This window comes from Anarhichas minor, unplaced genomic scaffold, assembly GCF_050575085.1.
Source record: "Anarhichas minor isolate MPS153535 unplaced genomic scaffold, ASM5057508v1 ptg000030l, whole genome shotgun sequence".
NCBI classification, from domain to species: Eukaryota; Metazoa; Chordata; class Actinopteri; order Perciformes; family Anarhichadidae; genus Anarhichas; species Anarhichas minor.
The window spans coordinates 780033-800450 of NW_027466476.1; the positions used below are offsets into that span (position 1 = coordinate 780033).

At 43.2% G+C, this 20418-nt stretch overlaps 1 protein-coding gene across 3 annotated transcripts; it reads left to right on the forward strand.

Moving 5' to 3' along the window:
* Nucleotides 1-205: 205 nt before the first annotated feature.
* Nucleotides 206-8122, forward strand: arrdc3a (arrestin domain containing 3a). Of its 3 annotated transcripts, none has more exons than XM_076104335.1 (8): nucleotides 207-735; nucleotides 2775-2856; nucleotides 2994-3141; nucleotides 3408-3510; nucleotides 3703-3959; nucleotides 4557-4713; nucleotides 4809-4951; nucleotides 5071-8122. In XM_076104335.1, exons 1-8 carry the CDS (start codon nucleotides 456-458, stop codon nucleotides 5137-5139), a joined length of 1239 nt encoding a protein of 412 aa, XP_075960450.1. In that variant the 5' UTR covers nucleotides 207-455; the 3' UTR covers nucleotides 5140-8122. The 3 variants fall into 3 exon arrangements, with proteins under 3 accessions (XP_075960451.1, XP_075960450.1, XP_075960452.1); XM_076104337.1 differs by having other exon boundaries at nucleotides 593-735; nucleotides 2704-2856; XM_076104336.1 differs by lacking the exon at nucleotides 5071-8122 and having other exon boundaries at nucleotides 206-735; nucleotides 4517-4713; nucleotides 4809-4947.
* Nucleotides 8123-20418: the final 12296 nt, after the last annotated feature.

Sequence of the window (20418 nt, forward strand, 5' to 3'; positions counted from 1 at the left end):
CGTGAAGTCTCACCTCTAACACTATTGTGGTGATTATTTCTTTAGTGCAGTCTTTCAGCTGTTTGACCAAACTTGTCATCTGGCTCAGTGCCACACTTCTCTGCCTTGTTCCAGAAGGCGGAAGGAGGGGGCAAGCTGAGCCCTGCGCATGCGCTCGAGGTTGTTTTTCACGCAGCCCGTCGCTTAAAGTGAGCTGAGCTACGGGGGTTTCCTTGTCTTTGACTGGAGACCGACGAGGAGAGAGGCGGACGGTAACAGCATCCTTTGCTGTTATTCAGCCATCACACATCTCAATGAACTGCTCGCACAGAAGCCACTGATCCGTGCCTCCTGCTTTTTGCAGGGCAGAGATACTGATCAGTGTCTAAAGACTGCATCCCCCTTTTTTCTTTTCATATGAAATTATTTTTTCATAGACTTTTTTTTATTTCAAGGTCTCTGTATCTCTTTCCACCATGGTGCTAGGAAAGGCAAAGAGCTTCACAGTGAGCTACGACTGTCTCAATGACAGCAACGTTCCCGTCTTCTCCAGCGGGGACTGCGTCTCAGGGAGGGTGATCATCGAAGTCACCGGAGAAATCCGCGTGAAATCCCTCAAAATCCACGCAAAAGGATTTGCGAAAGTTCGGTGGACTGAATCTAGAAACGCTGGATCCAACACTGCCTACACGCAAAACTACACAGAAGAAGTGGAATATCTAAATCACAAAGATATTTTGATTGGGCACGAGAGAGGTAAGAGAGTGTGTTTTTGATATTCTGAAGTTTTAGAGGAACTGACTGTAAGATGCTCTTTGTGCTGGTTGAGGATCAGGTTTTCTGGAGGATGCTGTAGCCCTGAACGGCAGAAACGGTGTTAATAACGTTATGATGTACACCGTTTGAATTGGTTATCTTGCACAGTGTAGAGTCTTTCAATTGATGGCGTTGGTACAATGGACATACGTGACACCACAGAGCTCCATCTTTACTCGTTTGTGTCAAGGTGTCAATGAATGACAGCAGCTCGGGCATCTGTATTTTTCACAGTATTTCGAGTGTAAAGCACATTTTCGAGACACAGAGCCGTAGAGTAATGATTTGCAGTGATGCACTTGCAGCGTTGTGAGACATTTTCAACGCAGAAACGCATCATATATGGCGTTTCTTTGTAGCTTTTCTTAAGTTTCCACCCATTGTTCAAAGCGGTTCAATCCTGTTCAGAAAACTGGACCAGGGGGAGGGCGGAGCAAAGCGCACGACCCTCCCACACGCGTGAGTTCATTGGCTGAGGTGCTCATGTGTGGCCAATGACATCACCTTTCTTGCGGAGAGTGACGGAAGCCTCTGCAACTTTTTAATTAAGAAAACACCTGCAGAATAGAATAAATCGATAGCAGGACCTGTAGTTTAAATGGTGATGGTTTTTTCGTTCTTCTTCGATTGTAAAACACGTTTCCTCTGCACACATATTTGTGTTTTGCTGGAATATGACGACGCATCGCTCTATTGTCAGCAGCGTTTGTGCTTCGGACATATTTGCGTAACTTATATCCGCAGAATGGTGGACGTGTTTGATAGTAGAAAGCACCCATTGTGAGCGCCTCTGGATGTATATCTGTGCCTTTTTTTTTTATAATAGTTTGGGTTCAAGCTTGGTGGTTTTTGTCCATCTGCAGCATCTTTGCTCACCATTTAATGGCGATCTAGTTTCTGGTGAACTCTGCAGCAGCCGTCTGAAGTGTAGCAGGTGAACTGACTAGCTGTCATGACGCCATACTGTCCGGCATTTTGCATGTTAAGGGCAAATTGTAACGTCAGCCTACAACAAATAGTGCATTATCACAAGAGCTGAGGTTTAAATTGAGATGTGCTGTTGCAGATAAAACGATGCGCAACGTCCTTCACCAATATATGATACTGGAACCAAAGCTTAATTTCGCCACAAGCTCTTTTATAAAACATTTCCCGTGACGCTGAGCTGGATAAACCGGTCGAAAGCCGCTGCAGTCGGTGTAGGGATCAGTCTCGTTAGTGAATCTGCGGTGTCGCACAGTGAATGCGTAATGAGAGCAGAGCGGCTGTGTGAAGCTGCTCGCACCGGTTTAGGCCGGTCTCCTCCTGCTGGAGTCTGCCGTTTGACTGACAGCTCCGTACTTGTTTACCACACTACTGCTGCTGCTATGGGGGGGGAGGGAGTGCTGAGCTGGCAGAAGCACACCCGGCCTCTCCACCCAGCTCTTCATAAAACACTCTTGATGTTTTAAATGAAAAATAATAATAATTTACAACATTTTATGAGCATTTGGACGATGCGAAAAGGTCCTCTCCTCCCTTTAGGAAAAAAAAGATGCTCTCTTGTTTTTTTGTTTTTTTTTAGAGGTGAATGATGGAAAACAACTTGGTCCTTATAGGCGAGATAGATTTATCTACCGATTAGGATTTCATTGTTGCCCCATATAGCCCAGTTCCCCCCCCCCCCATAATAGTATCTCCATCATGCCACAATGGGATCTCTGGGATGTAGGTCGTTGTTCAAACAACAGCACCATCTTGCACGCTCAGTTTCTCGTACCTTAAGCAATCAACTTCTTTGGTGTGCTCTTAATATTAGTCTGCTGCTCATCTCTCAATACATAATTTTTATTCACGGACAGATATGATAGTAAAATCCGCTTATTCTCTTTTGTCTCCCCCACCCTGTGTTTTTGGTATGACTTTCAGATGCCTTCGTAGAGCATTTTACCCAGGTATGGTATACATGTGTTTGGAATATTGTCCTCCTTGTCTTTCAGACGATGACAACTCTGAGGAAGGACTCACCACTATCCATTCAGGAAGACATGAGTATGCATTCAGCCTCGAGCTTCCACAGACGTAAGTGTCTTAATACTACACTTGAGTCAGAGATTAAATGGCAATATCATCATTACTCAGCTGTAGCCTATATGCGATTTTTGACAGTTAAATAACCCCTTTCTATTCCCTATTTCCTCCTGTCTTCTTTCCTGCAGACCTCTGGCTACCTCTTTCGAAGGGAAGCATGGCAGTGTGCGCTATTGGGTAAAGGCAGAGCTCCACAGGCCATGGCTCCTGCCCATGAAGACCAAGAAGGAATTCACAGTCTTTGAGCACATTGACATCAACACTCCATTATTGCTGGTAAGTTCTTTTGAAGAAGCCCGAAGCCCCCGTTTTAATATGTCATAATATTTTAATTGGGGGAGGCATCGTACTAAGGGCATCGGACTATGATGAGACTCGGTGTCGAAGTGAAAATTGTGTCTAGTTTTGACTGATATATATCCGGAACAGAGTTTATGCATTATTATTCACCCTGTTTTTCAATTCAGGTGGGCAATATTTAAGAGAAATCTCCAGATATTTTCTAATGCATCTCTTCTTTTTTTTTTTTTTTTTTTCTTCAGTCACCACAGGCCGGCACAAAAGACAAGACGCTTTGCTGTTGGTTCTGCACCTCAGGTCCTATTTCCCTAAGTGCCAAAATAGAAAGGAAGGGATACACCCCAGGTGAGGATAAGTAAATGATTCATAACCCAACTGATAACACTGTTAGTCGTGTAGATGAGTTGATGGAAGTATTACACTGTCTAGATCATTGCATTTATTAGTAATGACACACAAGATACAAAGATGACTACCATTGATAGAAATGTAGATAGACGTCAATTAACCTCCCCACTACCCTCTCTGACTCTGTAGGAGAGTCGATCCAGATCTTTGCCGAGATTGAGAACTGCTCATCCCGCATGGTGGTGCCAAAGGCAGCCATCTACCAGACCCAAACCTTCTACGCCAAAGGGAAGATGAAGGAGGTCAAGCAGCTGGTGGCCAACCTGCGGGGAGAGTCTCTGTCCTCGGGCAAAACGGAGACCTGGAGCGGCAAGATGCTGAAGATCCCACCTGTCTCACCTTCCATCCTGGACTGCAGCATTATCAGAGTGGAGTACTCCCTTATGGTGAGTACAGTGTTACTGTATTCAAGCTACTCTCACACCCCATTCAGCATAACCCCCTTTTCTATCTGTTTGCCTTTGCCTTTATCCTGTTGCATGAATAAAAAGGTGTTTCTGTCCTCATTACAGTCTCCTCTTGACCTTATTATCACCATTACTCAGCACCATTGTCAGTACAGAATCAATAATTCCCAGTAAGCCAACAACTCTCTCCTGGTAAAGGACCTGGCTGACTCAGCCACCATTGCCAAATCTGGGCTTTGGATGGCACCAGGTGTTATCTCCACATGCTGCTAAGAGCATTAGCCCAGGATATGTTTCGTAACACCTGCCTTGAGGGTGCTTATAACCTCTTTACCTCGGGAACAGACAGCCACCAGGCGCGCGCTCTACCTGCATAAGCAACCGACCTCAAGTCATTGACCCACATATTGTTGAACAACTGCACAACCCATTTAGCCCAGACTAGCATGTGTTTCTTATCTTATAGAGAGGATTAACAGGCTGTTTCATTTCATGTTGAATGCTCAGCTCATTGCAGCACTTTTATTATACCTCAGAATGCTTTGCATATTCTAACCTGCTGTGGTGATCGCTCAGGTTTACGTGGACATACCCGGGGCAATAAACCTGTCCCTGAACCTGCCCCTGGTCATCGGGACAATCCCTCTCCACCCCTTCGGCTCCCGTACCTCCAGTGTCAGCAGCCAGTGCAGCATGAGCTGGCTGGGCATGGGTCTGCCTGAGAGGCCTGAAGGTAGGCTGGATCTCCCGCCCGTGATTCAGATGTATAACTTCATTCTGAGTGTACTTATCGAGGATGCTAATATGTGGCTCGCTGGTCCTCTGCAGCTCCTCCAAGCTATGCAGCGATTGTGACAGAAGCGCAGAGGCAGAGCAGTCTGGATGTCCCAGCAGCCCGCGAGGAGCTGGACGGACCTCTCTTCGCCTACATTCACGAGTTCCGCTTCCAGCCTCCTCCTCTGTACTCTGAGGTAAGCACCAAATAACATATAGAGCAAAGTGGTTGTTCATTTATATTTATATTACAGACCAAATTAAAGGCGCTCTGTGTTTCAATAAATAAACCCTCTTTTTCTCGTCTCCTCTCCAGATCGATCCTAATCCAGATCATGCAAGACGCACAGAGGAGCACAGGCTCGACGCCTGTCCATCACGCTGAAGGGTTTTCCTGAAAGTCCCCCGACCGACTTGGGGATCTCTAAAGAAACCTGCTGGCAAGGCTCAGCTTTGTTTATTTTTCTCCAACAACAAAGTTCACACAACGCTGTTGACATCAAGAGAAATACAAAGTATCCAACCAACCAACAAAGACTTGGACAAATACCTACAGTTGCGTTGGGTTGGACAAATCTGTTCCTGCCTTCCCTCAGCGAGAGAAACAGGAGCCACTAGTTTGGGGCATCGCTTCCTTCCTGTGTCAGCCTGCTGAGGGTGGGAGGCATACAGATGAACACATATCCAGTCTGTATGAATAACCCCGCTGGTAGCGAGAGCCCTGGTGATAGTATTGACAATGAAGAATCAGCAAGGCTCGGCCTGCCAGCTTCTCTTTAACTCTTGATTCTCCTGTACTCGTGGCACATACGGACATGGCTCCTCACACAAAAGAGGGCTGATCATGTCCCGGCTTCAGCAGAATCACCGAAAGAAAACTCGAGAAAAATAATGTTCTAACCACCACAGTCTGTATGAATGAGAGCATTCAGCAGTCAACAACAGAGCAAAGACTAGGTCCTCCTGCCTCATTTCGGATTTTTGTTTTGCACACTTTATTCTTTACTTGATTTGTGTTGCTCTGTTTAATGAGAATTAAAAAAATAAAAAAATAAAAAATAAAAATATATAGGATGCGCCAGACTACGAATATGAGACTACAAGCTTAACTTTCCAGACTTTCATCTGCATAACTTTGAGCAATGCTGAGAACAGGATTTGATTTTGGGGGAAAAAAAGATTGACAAGAACACTGCACTGAATTTGTTCAAGATTTTTCTTTTTCTCCTCATGACATTTCTTCAGTGACTTTAAACAACGAGACTGGACTTTTGCAGCACACTATCTTCATCTTAAAGCTCCTTAAGATGTTGCCTCCTCAGCTTTGATCCAAGTGTGGCTTTCCTCCTCTTTCAGTTTAGTTCTTATCTTTAGTTATTCTGTTTTTGTATTTAGCTCCAATCATAGAATAGCTTTTAGCATTTATTGTGTTGAGGTTGCTCTGGATTCGGACTAGGAGGGTTGCAGACCTGCATTTGCCACTCAAATTGTAGCTACGGAGAAGAGTGTGAGCCTGTGTGTTTGTGTGTGTGTGTGTGTGAGTGTGTGTGAAACAGAGGGTGGTACATTGTGGAGGGACTCTCCTAATTACCTGCAGCCCCTCTACTCCCAATCTCAGGGCAAGCCAGGCTTGCATAACTGCCCAAAAAGCACTGTCTCAGGTGGTCGTCTCACTTGCCAAACGGTTGGGGAAAAAAATGTTTTTTTTGTTTTAAATTGCACTGTTAAAAAAAAAATAATGAAGTTTTTTTTTTTTTTCTTGTTTTTTTTTTTTTTTTTTAACTACCAAAACAAGAGAATAGACCTGCAGAGAAACAAGGCAGCTTTCTGAGATTAATCACATTCCCTTTTTGTCCTGCTGCACTTGCCCAGTTCATCCAACCAACGGTTAGATTTCACCAGACCAGTGATGCCAGAACGCTAGCTATATAAAAAAAAAAAAAAAAAAAGATGGAAAAAGGAGTGCTCCTGCATTAAAGGAGCAAACCCAGCACAAATGAAAAGCTGGAGACGTTGCTAAACCTCTGTTTAGACTGCTCAGAACAAGTAGTGGTAGGTTGACATGAGTAATACATTGGTTTTCTAACTCATTCAACACAAAAGACCAGCTGTAACAGAGGTTTGACATCGTCAAGACAATAAAAGAAGAGCAGCACTCTTTTTGATAAGAAAATCATTTTAGAAAAAGCGTTCAATGGAGAAGGTCTGGAGAAAGAAACATTTGGTACTAACCATGTTGTCGAGGATTTCTAAGCTGAGCAGTGTTGTGTAGGACGTTGATGCATTATTTAATTTTTTTTTTTTTTTATATAGATTAGTGACTTTTAAAAAAAAGTTTACATTTTTAAACGTAGCTGAGACAAGTTTGTATGTGTTTGTGTGTGTGTGTGTGTGTGTGTGCACGCTCTTATCGGGATCCAGCTGGCGACTAAATATACTGCTTCTGACAGAAATGGACAAACTGCAGATTATTAAAGTGATCTTATCTTAGTGGCCTTGACACAGAAAAGACCTGATCATCAGTCTTCATCTTTCAGTGTCTATGTTAACTCGTGTTCTCCTTTTTATTATGTTTGTACACACATGTACGTTTTAGACATTTCCATGTTATTCAAAAGGACAAAAAGGGAAGAGGAAAATAAAGTCCTTTTTTAGAAGCAACCTTTTAAGAAAATGACATCCTGGTCAGGCGTCTCAATTGTGCTATTGTTCTGAAGCTGATGAGGGTTGAATATTTCTTTTTTTCATGTATTTCTGGGGCATTAATATATAGTTTGCTTCCTAGCTTAACAAGCAACCTCCTTGACCAGTCTGATCCCCCTCAGGCCTGGGGAGGGGGGGCAGCTGTTGATCAGCACCCCCCCCCCCCCCCCCCCCCTGTCCCCATCTGACTTACATTTAGGTAACATGGGATAGCAGACATGCGGCTTCTTCCACTATCCCGATATATTTGTTTGCAGTTCTTTGTTTGGATTTTATTTTAGGGAAATTGAATCAAGCTACACGATAATGAATAAGCTTACATATTTGTTTCAGGTTGGTCAATTCCATAGTCCATTTGCTTGGACCGTAGAGTAGTCCAGTGTCAAAACTAAGCTAAACTCCTGACCTAATAAAGGCAGGAGCTGAAATGTTCACAGATGAAGAACCTGGGAAATGGGATCTGAAACATTTTAGAAACAAAGTGCAATATCACTCACTGAATTTTCTTCATTCTCCATTTGTATGTTTGTTTTTAACTTTTTTTTTTTTGTCTGTCAATCGTCACAATGTATAGATATTCTATGAATATACTATGTTCTGAATGGTTTAACCTTATGTCTAGTTCTTCCTTTTGATTTGAATAAACGTTTTGTTCAAAATTACAATGAACTGTGATGTTAATTTCTGCAAAGAAGTGTAACAGAATTATACACGTGCACCCTACACAGCACACACTCAAACGTATTGATACATTGGTGAAGATAGTTTCCTCTTTGATTTGTCTGATCGCCGGTCTTTGACAGAATTACAACAACATATCCCTTTAACTGAAAAGCAGCATTCAGATGAAGCTGCAAATGATTAATCATTACCCATTGCTTTACCCCAAATCTATTTCATGTGGGTCATGACAGTTTCAGATTAGAAGCAAACAGGTTGCCAGATCTGCCGGACCCAGATTATCCTGAGAAAATGAGTACCACACTGCCCCTGGAGGTGGTTTAAATAGTGCACCTGGCCTTGCGTGATAGTAAAGCGAAATACCTTTACTGAATACGTCTTACTTCATCACAAGCAAATCATTGCCACTTCATTGAAAAATACAACTTACTTATATTTTAAGCCTGTTTATGAGGTATGTGTCAGTTTTTCATTCCCCCCTGAATAAAAATATTTGTTATCAACCCCAAATCTGAGACAAACGTGGCGCAGAGGACAACATTCACTCTGTTTGTACATGTCCACACTGGTCTTTATTGCCTGTAAGAAAAGCTGCACTTCCCTCTGTGCTTGAGTACCACCTACGGTCTGAGTGATTCAGATAAGTGCCAAATAATTACCTCAGTGTTCTTACCTTTATATTACAGGCTCATTTTAGTTTTTAAATAATAAAGGCCACGTCCCTCAAATGTGTCTCATATGTGAAAAGAGCTTTTTTTTTAAATTGCAGCGCATATCTTATAATGCCGACAAGCCAGAGTTAACTGTTGACATCATATTAAACTAAGACATTTGAGATAAATCAGATGTTTATTATGACCTAGTGTGTCAAAATAGTAATTCTAATAAAGTTGAACTATAATTTAGCTGTCGCACTCTTTATTAAAGAGAAACACGGATGAGTCACACAGCACCCCTCTCGAGGAAACTCTCAACATATAACAAAACACATGATTTATTGATCACTGCTGAAAGATGCATGCACAAGAAAGGACACGCTGGTCTGCTGCAGAGTGACGATGGCGGGGGTATCAGCATGAGACTTAAATGTACTCACAATTCTCTATATTCGTTTCTAATCTCCAATTCAGTGTTCGATCAAGCATCATAATCACAAGACTTTTATTGAGTCGTATTTGTTTTGCCTTTCTAAAGGCAAGTAGTTATTTTACTGTCACTGTAGAAGTTGCACTGAACATTTTGACACATATTACCAATGGAGGGGTTTTGAAATTGTTGTTGCTTGATTTGTTTCAAACTGAAGTAAATATTGAACATGGTCTATCTTTAAGATAGATCATAGTTTTATTTCTGCTTTTTAGTGTTTTAATGACTGTTCTTAATGTTTCAATGAATGTTCTTAATTGTTTTTAAATCTCCTTTTCTTTCGCCTTATGTTTTGATGCTTTTAATGGTTTTATGTGAAGCACTCTGAATTACCTTGTTGTTGAAATGTGCTATACAAATAAACTTGCCTTGCCTTTGCACAGGTGTCATTCTGGGACTCTGGGTCTACACATGACCTATTCATAGCAGTCTGTTTCGTGAGCAGTCAATCAATTTTACCGGATGTGAATGAATACATTGTGCTGCACTGATGCCTCATAGGTCAAACTGGAACTAAATGATCTCTGAAAAAGCATGAATGTCATTGCTATTGCATAAGTGATCCTGGCAGTCCTCTGTGACACATGATCCTGCACTAACTGTATCATAAAGAAAGGAATAAAGCGTCTAAACATTTACCCAAAACTGACATGTTAAATACAAAGTGACAGCTCATCAACTTTATTGGGGATCTTTGCAAATTATCAATTTGAGCCAGCATCAGCGATGACTCAGCAGCCCTATCAGCTTTGACCAAGCTGTGACGATAGTGTGCCTTTGACCCCTCCTCTCCTCCCCTCAGTCCCCCCGGCTCCCTTTGGCTTTTGCGGGCCCGGGCCTTTGTGGGTGTCTGACCCCTGCTGAAAAAGAAGGTGGGGATTATTGAGGGAGGGCATAGATTGGTGCAGCGTGCATATATGTGTGTGTGTGCGCGTGTGTGTGTGTTGATTAGCAAGTGCTGACGCTACACAGGCCTCAGCTGTTTCCTCTCACCAGCTAATCCCACTACCCAGAAGCCCCTGTGATCCAGAGGTTCTCAGCAGCTTGCTGTGACCAGGCACGTTCAGCATAGATGATTGGGGGGGTTGGACCGAGGCCCCCGTACGCCTGCTTGCCAGTGCCACATCATCACAGTGACATAATAGAAATACTCACACACACATGTCTGCCCTGAGGCATGCAGCGCAGCATCGATGCAAGCCCACACATTCCTCGAAACAATGGAACAACCAATATTACTACAGGTCTGAAAATGTAATGCAGGTACGGATCTAGAGGGATATGACTTAATAAATGCATCTTATGTAATGTATTTTAATCTATCCCTGCTGTTGTATTAAGCCAAATAAGATCAAACTAAAAACAATATCAGATATTGTAAGTCCCATAAAACATTTCTTGAAAATAATACATGAGTGATTTAGTTGCTTTGTACACACATCCAGGTCACACAGCCTGACCTTTGCAGCTAATAACTTAAATAATTGACAGAACTGCTACTGTTGATTTATAATTAACACACACTCTGTAAATTTCACTGCTTCAATGTTTCACTGTCAAACATTAATTGTTCCTTACATATTCACCCAATGAAGCTACGAGAAAGGTTCAACAGGGAAGGCCACTACTTCCCATTATACACACACATCATATTTCTCTAAGAATCCGATCAATTTATTCAAGCTATCCTCATTGTCTCAGCCTTTCTATGGTCCTCCTTCCCGGCGCCCCCACCAGCATCCTCGACATCGACTGGCTGAGCCTCGAAGGCCATAGCTTGTCTTTAAGTTCATCATATCACCCACGCAAACTCATCAGCAACATTGCTCACTTTTTAAAGGAGCAATAAGCACAACATTCAGAGAAACAACTAGTTATGTAAAGATATAGTGGAGTTTTGTCACTCTCCCTCTCTGTGAGTGTTGCAATGCCAGCTTCTCTTGCTTTATTGACACAGACATACAACTGCAGTAACACGATAAATTAGTGGACAGGGACTTCACAGAATGAGGAATGATACAGAATCACTTTTCAAAGATCTGCATTTGCAGGCATGTAGTGAATACAGCCTGTAGGTAAGTACATCAAAGAACACCAGACACGGAACCTTTTTATCAGGTGTTTCTAATATAAACTCACACACACGCACACACACACACACACACACACACACGCACTGCAGCCAGCTTGCCATCTGTCCCGAGTACAGACTCGCTCTGTTTTTCTCTATAGGCACAAAGAAAGGAACAGAGATGGAGCTACCGATAGTCTGAGTGGAGAGGCGGAGGGGGGAGAGCAATGGGGCTTTTTTTTCTTCAAGGGCTTTTCTTCATGATCTTTTTCAGCAGCTGGTTCATACCGGTTTGAAGCACTTCTGTACGAGGAAGCAGAGAACAGAGGCTGCTGCTTTTTCGTCACTGAAAGCAGAACTGTTTTCTAATCTTGCCAGGAACAAGTTGTTTACCTTCACTTAATGCACCACAATGGACAGCTGAAACCAGAGAAAACCTTACCATGACACAAAGGAAGAGCTTTCACTTTGTTTGTTTACCCTGCTGTAATTTTACTTTAGAGAACATTAAGAAGATCCAGGGACCTTTTGTCCCTGGATCCTCTCTCTCTGACACGTGTCAAAATGTAATTTCACTGCAAAAACATTTTAAATGAATATTGATACAATACATGCATGTCAACAGCAGCTGCTGCACATTAACAGTATATGTCAGTTGTCAGTCTTTAGACTGCTTTAGTGGAGTCAGTGCAAGATGAAAATCACATCATCACAGGTTGCGCGTTGAGCGCAAAGGCTCCGCAAGTGGTCGCGTTGCTTGGTCGCTCTGAGCTTTTCAGACATGACTGTCACAAATAGTTCACTAATACAAGTTATTATTATTAACATGTCTGAGGAACGAAGAAGGCCAATTCATTTTTAGATGTTTAGATGGACATTCAACCTTTGTTTCTTTATTATGCATTTAATTCCTCCTCGGTTTATGACGTTTTGCCGGTTACACTCGCTGTCTTCGTGCTTCTTCACAATACATTGTTCGTAAGCCCTCTGGCGTTTTGGAGAATACTACAACGAACAGCGAACTGAGCTTAAACGCCTTGTGCCCGCTCAAAGCTTCTGCGCCATTGGTGGAGGCCTGCACCACAGTGCCACGTGCAAGTATAAACAAAGCTTTAGTTAGTCCCTCCATGAGAGACAGATGTCAGATTCCTCTGCTAATCTCAGCCTGAAGTCTCCAGAGTCACCTCGCCTCACTAATGTTTCGTTTTCGAGCAGAAATACTATTGTTGTTCTTTAAAGAAAGAGGGACAGTGTGCAGTGGCTAACGGTTGCAATAGCACAACAGCCTTGAGAAGTGGACGGAGCATGATTTATGATGACACTGAGGACTTTTAAATATCCTCAGTGGAGCTGCATGGGCTGTTGTGGCCCTCCACATTTAGCACAGACAGGGAACGTGATAGCCAGAGTGACACTGTGCTATGTTCCCAAGCCAGGACTCCCTGCCATACCAAAATCCCAGCATGGTCAGCATTCCACCTCCAACCATCCTGCACACACACACAAACGCTGCACTCCACTGGCATGTTTGCAGCTCTTACACAGCACCACAAGTTCAAGACCTTGCCGCCACCACGGTTGGGAAGAGTCCTGCATAGTTTGCACCTCTTTTTTGCACGTCAATTTAATTTCTGTTATTCAGGCTGCAGAGGGATTAGAAAGCCTACAGCTATACTGTTGCATAGGTTGTGAGCTATTGCTTTTACCGTACCAGCCAGCAGAGGTAAACAGAACCCTTTTTAAGGCTTGATTACAATACTTTCAAATCTTGTCAGAGCCAGGCCACAAGGAAAAAGTCGAGTTCAGCTTTGGCACATTTCATTTGGACACGTGCCCCTCTTGCTCTGTCTCTCTCTCTGTTTTTTCCAGCATTTGTCATCTGCTGTATTTTGTGCATCCACATCGTTTTCTTTCACCCCTGAAGTTCCCATCTTAAGTCTTAACTCGTCACCAGTTGTGTTAGAAACAGCTGTTCGATGGCTATGGCAACACTACATGAGCTAGCATTTCTTATCCTAATCATGAAAGAAAGGCAGATGGCTCTGCGTGACATTTGGACCTAAGGAGAAAAACATAGACAGCCTGACACTAGCAACACACTTCTATGCTCAAAATGTACCACACAACATAAAGTGAAGCTGTGCAACTCATATTACTGCATTTCCTCAATGCAATGGTGAGTGCTGTGCTCTATTCTGAAAGCTTGAGGGGAGGAATGTGAGATTCTTTCACCATAGACACTCACTCTCTCACTCTCACTCTCTCTCTCTCTCTCTCTCTCTCTCTCTCTCTCTCTCTCTCTCTCTCTCTCTCTCTCTCTCTCTCTCTCTCTCTCTGTTATGTCATAGAGGATTCGGCTCCAGAACGTAGAGTGGGTGAAATTCTGTTATAGCCCTAAATAAAGATTATGAAATGCCACCATATAAACCGCAACGCACTTGATACCTTGTTATGTGGTGAATTGATTATATGTCTACATAAATTGCTGTTTTAATATAGTATCAAACTCACTTATTCATCAAAGAACATTCTATCTGTAAAACAGATGCATAGTGGTCACCGAAATGATGTTAACACTTCTTGGAAAATGAGATTCCAGGTTACTTTAAAGTCCCTTTTCATGATTGTTATCAAGTGCTATATCTACAGCATATAAATTATATGATTTATACTAGCAAGCCACCAGGTCAAGCATGATTATACAAGGTGAAATCTCATTTGCTTTTTATGTAACTCCCTCCCCAAAGTCCTTAGTCACCTTATCTTCTGTTTCAAGGGGGGCCGGGCTGAGGAGTGCTGTTTCACCACTTGTCTTATTTTACCCTGCTGGTCCCCCGTGGAAGTCGCTCAGTTTCCTTTTTTAGCAACGGCTGACTCACAGCATAGCTCCCACCTCCCCCTTCAGCTCCCTCGCAATTTCCCTGCTTAGCTTTAACTCTCCCTCTCTATGCCTGCTCAGATTCTCCTGAGTCACAGGGAGAAAAAGACACCCCTACTTCGCACTCAGACCCCCCTCCCCCCCTCAGACATTCCCCCCCCCCCTTGGTGCATCTCGCTCCTGAAAAACAACAGGTGCAGCGGGGCCTGCAGTGGGCGGGCTGTCTGGTTGGCAGCGTGTACAAGCCTTCAAGTCACTTCTCACTGTTATTTCACCACCTCTGCCTCCAAACATCCAATCTGTCACCTCTTCCCCATCCTTCACCCTATCTCTCTAAACCCTTTCACCCCTGTCCGCCCACCCCACCACCTCTATCTCCACACTTTACCACCTCTGCCACTACTCCGCACCTCTAATCTAAAACTCCTGCCTCTTTCCTCTCGACTGGATACACATTCTCTCCAGGAAAATTATACTTAGTCCTCTACAATCTACAATCTCGCCTACACAGCATTGAGTATACCACAAAGATGTCCCTCTGTTTCAAAAGTAGCTTTTCCTACAATTGTTTTTCCTATGTTTTCCTCTGTCATACCAACTCCTTGTCTCCATGCCCCTTGTCTTGCTTTGTCCCTCATACATTTCGTGTCACATTCCCAAGCTTCTTCAGTCGCCTATTTCGTGGGTCAAAGATTTGCTCTTTGTGCGCAGCCCATGCGGTTTCTATGCCATCACTGGGGTTATGCACACAGTAGTTTCCAAATAGCACAGGATTTTTCTCCTCGAACCCAGATCCCTCTGTTTAACAACCTTCAAGTGATAGCCCACTCACTCCCAAAATAGCATGGGGGCCTTATCCACACAGTGATATGGGACGAGTTGTACAGTACAACTTCAGAGGGAAAAGTACACGTTTTCAAGTCTGAGAAGGGTTTTGTTAGTGGATTAATTGTGGAAAAGCTTCAACTATATCAACTATGGAGCTGAATTAAAACCTGCAGTAAACGCTGTGTTTTCTTCTTATAGTCAGATTGCATCATAAAACATACTTAAAAACACACTGTGGATGTCCATACTTCTCAATATGTTGACGGCCATGAGGCACTCTACTACCTTGCTATACTTGTGTGTAGCCTTTAGATCTGCTGTTGCACTGTCAAGACATAAACCCTCTTTACGGTAAGTAGAACTCATAAAAAAAACTCTCTATGGCCTTGCTCAAAATAGGACTGGGACACTTGTTGTTGATTAGTCTATATATGAGCTGACATTAAAAATGACCCAGCAGCAGCAGCACCATGATTGTAGTGAGCCGAGATCAGTGATGATGCTTTCTGCTCTACAATTTAAAGCATCTACAGCACTGAGTTGTTCCCCTTTGTCATTTCATTATAGATAACATATTTGAAATGGGAAAACAAAAACATCCATGTCTGTATGAACACCCTATTCTAGAGGCCATTCCTTTGTTTTATTCTTTCTGATATATCAGTTAAATATTAGCATCTCAAGCTAGAGTTTGTTGGGTGGTTTTAAGACCTTCAAGAAGACATATTTTGCAAGACCCAAGATGATATGTGTCGCAATGTAATCCTGTTTTAAAGACTTCAGCTATTTTAATGGAGCACAATATCAAAAAACACTCCAATATTTGATCATCTCAGGTGTAGCATGGCTCACTGCTGACACCCCTTGAATTTCCCGCTCCTAAAAGTGCATGTGCTAGATATCCCTGGACTTCAGCTCATGTTCCCAAAGCTTCCAACCATCCGTCTGGTCTGGTCCGGACTGGACCGGTGGGCATTTCCCCGAGCATGTTGCTCGTTGGGTCAGACCGACAAGTAAACAACACGGTCGATCACCCCAGCTGGTGTCTGTAAAGCTGAATCCAGCAGAATGGACAGGAATGACCAGGTGGCTGAACAAGATGTAAGGACACATAGACAGTTACACAGACCCACACAATCGAGTCTAAGGGTTACATACACACACACACACACACACACACACACACGCACACTGATTATTAACAAAGCTGAGCTGCATTCCCAAATTGTCCCCTGGCAAGACTCTTAGTTGTGTCCAAATGGCAATTTGATGAAAGCCACAAAAGCTATTAATCATAGCAAAAGTGGGAGCCGCTGAAATGTTGATGGGATTTGTGTTGGCTCTGTGACAACAGAGCAGTGTTACACAACACATAAATTGCCTCCAAATGATTACACTATATTTTCTAATAGTTGCTGTTGCACAAAAGCACTATGCTTGTTCTGCATTGCCTTTGAGATGTATTAATAGAATTGAGCGGGGTCGGTTGAGACACTTTTGTATTGACACAAAATAATCTTCCATAACTCACAGTCTACTTGAGTAGTAGTGACACGATTTCTTTCCACGAACAGATACAGGTGCCTGCTAACAATTTATCAAGTTTTTTAGAGCTCAAACCAACTGTGAAAGGCACCATTTTGTTAAATGTATCCATTGTACAATGTAAATGTACACACACTTTGGACTCATGTGCTACTGTCACGATCAGGCTTTGCCTTCTGTGTTCTGTGTGTGTCTTTGTGTAGCTTCACCCCCTCCTCACTCTACCTGTCAGCCACTCCCGCAGCATCAGCCTAACTCCCTTCACCTGCTTCTGATCACTAATCAAGCACTCCCTCCTCATCAGCACAACTCCCCTCACCTGTTCAAGCCACTATAAACTCCTGCCTCTGTCACTCTTTGCCAGATCATTGTCATGTCAACCCACCCGGTTGGCTCGTCCTGTTCCCGGGTTCCGAGGTTCCCAGTCTGCCTGCCCTGCCTGCCCTGCCTGCCCTGCCTGATTTTCACCCTCGTCTCTTATCTCGTCCTTGGTTTCCCTGCTGTTCTTGATGTAAGATTCCTGGTTTCCTGGTTCATTAAAGACCTGTTTCACTCTACTTTTGGTCATGTCTGCATTTGAGTCCTCCACCACACCCCGTGACAGCTACCAACAACAATCTAGGCAGCTAACACTAGCATCAACTGAAAGGCCAGAAAATAAGCTTTCCAACAATATGTATGTATAACTAAAAGTATGACAGAAGAAAATATGAAAAGAGCCAGAGACTCACTTACACGTAGATTTCAAAACTGTGAATAAAATGTGAGAACTAGTCAGAAGGTCTCCGCTTTGTGTATAGCATAGGCATATTTGTTAAAAAGACACTGTCCTAACTGGCTCTCATCTATTTTCTCCACAAGCTACTGTACATCAGTGACAGGGGCATTGCAAGAAGTCTTTTATTAGGCTTGTGAGTTTTCATGACTGAGCACCCTAAATATAATACAGTTTGCTGCAGCAAAATCCAAGATCAGTCTTGGGCAGACACAGTGGTGCTCAGTCACTCACTCACGAAAGCAGGCACACACCCGACGTATCGCATGATCCTCCCTCTCTAAACAAGCTGGTTTTGCCTGTCAGTCCACAGCTATTTTCAATAAGTGACTAACACACGAGAGTCACTTTAAGGACAAGGCCTGGCTGGTCCGGCTTGCTCCAGTTCTGACTCGTTTTAATCATTTGGAGCGGTTGCACGATGAAAAAGAGGAACTAAAAGGCCTTTCTCATTTCATCTGAGTCAGTTTTTGGCAGCCGGTCTGTTTTCCCTCCAAATGAGTTGAGCTGCAGCGGAGAGTGCTGCAAAGGGCTGCGTTCATTATGACTGTGAGCTGAGCAGACAGAGAGGAATGTGTGACACATATCAGTGCATTCGTCTTCTGACCAGTTCACTCTCTGTTCACCATGTGCTCGACTGCTCCCTGCGCACTACTCCTTTTCACCGCAAACTGAGCAATGACAAAAAGTTATATGGATTCTTTATGATTATCATTAGCATGTAATATTCCGTTGTCCAACTTTTTAAACAACCTGTTACAATAAGATGGTTTTTACATCATGATAATCCGCAACAAAAGTAGCTCTGAACATATTTAATGAATTAATGTGGTTCAATACAAGAGTCTATGCGGAAATAAGTTGTATAACTGTCGACATTTCTAAGTGGTGAGAGGTATGAAGTGATCCGATGTCAAGGCTGTTTGCTCTGATACAGCGCAACACAGCCAGCTGAAGTCTTGAATAGCCTTCGTTCCTGCAAACTTCATGCTTCTCATGAAGTAAACCTAATTGAACATTGTTGCATTTTGTCATCTTGATTCCAATATCTTTTTCAGTTATTTTGTTGCTCTGAGAATAGATTTCCAAAGTCATGGTCAGTTCAAACTCAGGTTGGAGGATGAATGGTTCTCGCCGAACGACTTAAACCTTTGATAACTAATGATGATAATTAAATCATGATGAAAAAGGGAATGTATTAATTTGTCATTGTATGTTGTTATGCAGTTAATGGAGTGTGATTTACCCACCCAAAAAAAGCATTTCAGATTCATTATTGTGGTCGATTAAAATACCTGAAATTCCACACAGTGTAAGTGTAACGCTCCTAAGACCACACTCTGCATGTTGTTCCTGCTAGTGTTCTCAACCCCTGCCAATATGTACCAACAGGTGGGCGACTGCAAACAATATGACCTACGAAGCATGCAGCATATAAAAAGATCACATTAACTCTGAATAGACGCTTCCTGGTAAAGCTGTTCAAGGTACTATCAACGATGCAACATTGAAGGGAGAGATCTACCTTGAAGGAATGGATGTACTGGAGTACACATTTTAAGGTTAAATTAGGTTTACCTGCTTTTTACCCTAATTTTTCAACTTTCTGTCCTCATGTGTTTGATGCAGAGCTTGGACTGAGAGCATGTGGCTGAGGGAAAGTCATGAGGATGGTGGCAATTCATGTCTGACGTCTTTCCCCCACTTATCACAGTAACTCCATTGTTGGGTGGGTCAGTCTGGTTCCCCACCACCAACCCTCAGGTCCTGCTCTGTCTGGTTGTATTTGACATTTCATCACAGACACACAACAATAAATTATATTGTTCTTGCATGCAGTCAGAGCCTGATCGGGCCGGTTAACTCTGCCTCATGCCGGGTTGCTGCTGCTGTTGGTGCAGAAGAACCGCTGGATCAAACCAGCTGTGTCTGGCTGAACGCGCACAGAGGAACCAGGATGACATGAAGACTGGCTCCCTCTGATGTGTCACTTCCTTTGGTTTAGAAAGGTTACACGTCTCTCCACCGAGGTCACCATTGGTTTCCCTCGGTGTCGCTTCAGTCCAGCAACTGTTTCCCTACTTCCTTGCTCTTTTGCGTTGTTGTTGTCCTATTCCAGCGGTCTGCTATCTGTTAGGCAAGCCATGAGATGCTAATAGAAGTGCTGTAAGTGATAACGCCAAACAAGATAGCCCACATTTCCACTTATTGTGCATAGATTGTGGTATTTATAGAGTGCTTCCACACTACTGAGGTCAGAAAGTGCACTTTCTCTCCAGGCAAATAACATTTACTCATTTTGGTGGCAAGGCGAGTCGCCCTGATTTACTTTGAATTGAAGCAAACAAGACAATGAGCTATGTGCTGACTGGTAACAATGTGCTCTTTTAAAAGAATCGCTTAAGGTTGAGCCGTAAATAAAAATGGAATTTACTACAATGATTAGAATGGAGCTGTTGCTGATCACGTTGCTGATTATAAAGATGATACTGATGATGATGCTGGCAGTCAAGGCAGTGAACGTGGTGGTCACAGTAAATAGCCATGTGACAGGAGGGCATCATGTCCCTCACATGTTTTGAGCTCTCACAGCAAAAGCGCCTGGTGGGTGATAAGCAAAAACTGGTCTCAGCCTGCTCGACTGAGCAATGCGAGAGAGAGAGAGAGAGAGAGAGAGAGAGAGAGAGGGAGGGAGGGAGAGAGAGGGAGGGGATCAGAGGGAGTTTGTAACCGACTTTACTTCTCACCACAGATAGCTGGCAACTCTGAAATACTTTATCAAGGCTCAGCTCGTAATCTGCATCACTGCATACACACGATAGTGTGCGCAAATTGTACAGACACACACAAACTGACTTTGAGCACACGTGCACACTCGGGCACAAGGTACGGTGGTGGTGACAGCACAGCAGAGACCAGTCCATGGACTGGACCTGCACTGGAAAATAGCATTGCTTACGACAAGCAAACAAAACGCAATGACAGTACACACAGTTTAGATGCTTTTTGGGGATTAAAAAGGTAGCTATCGATGAGT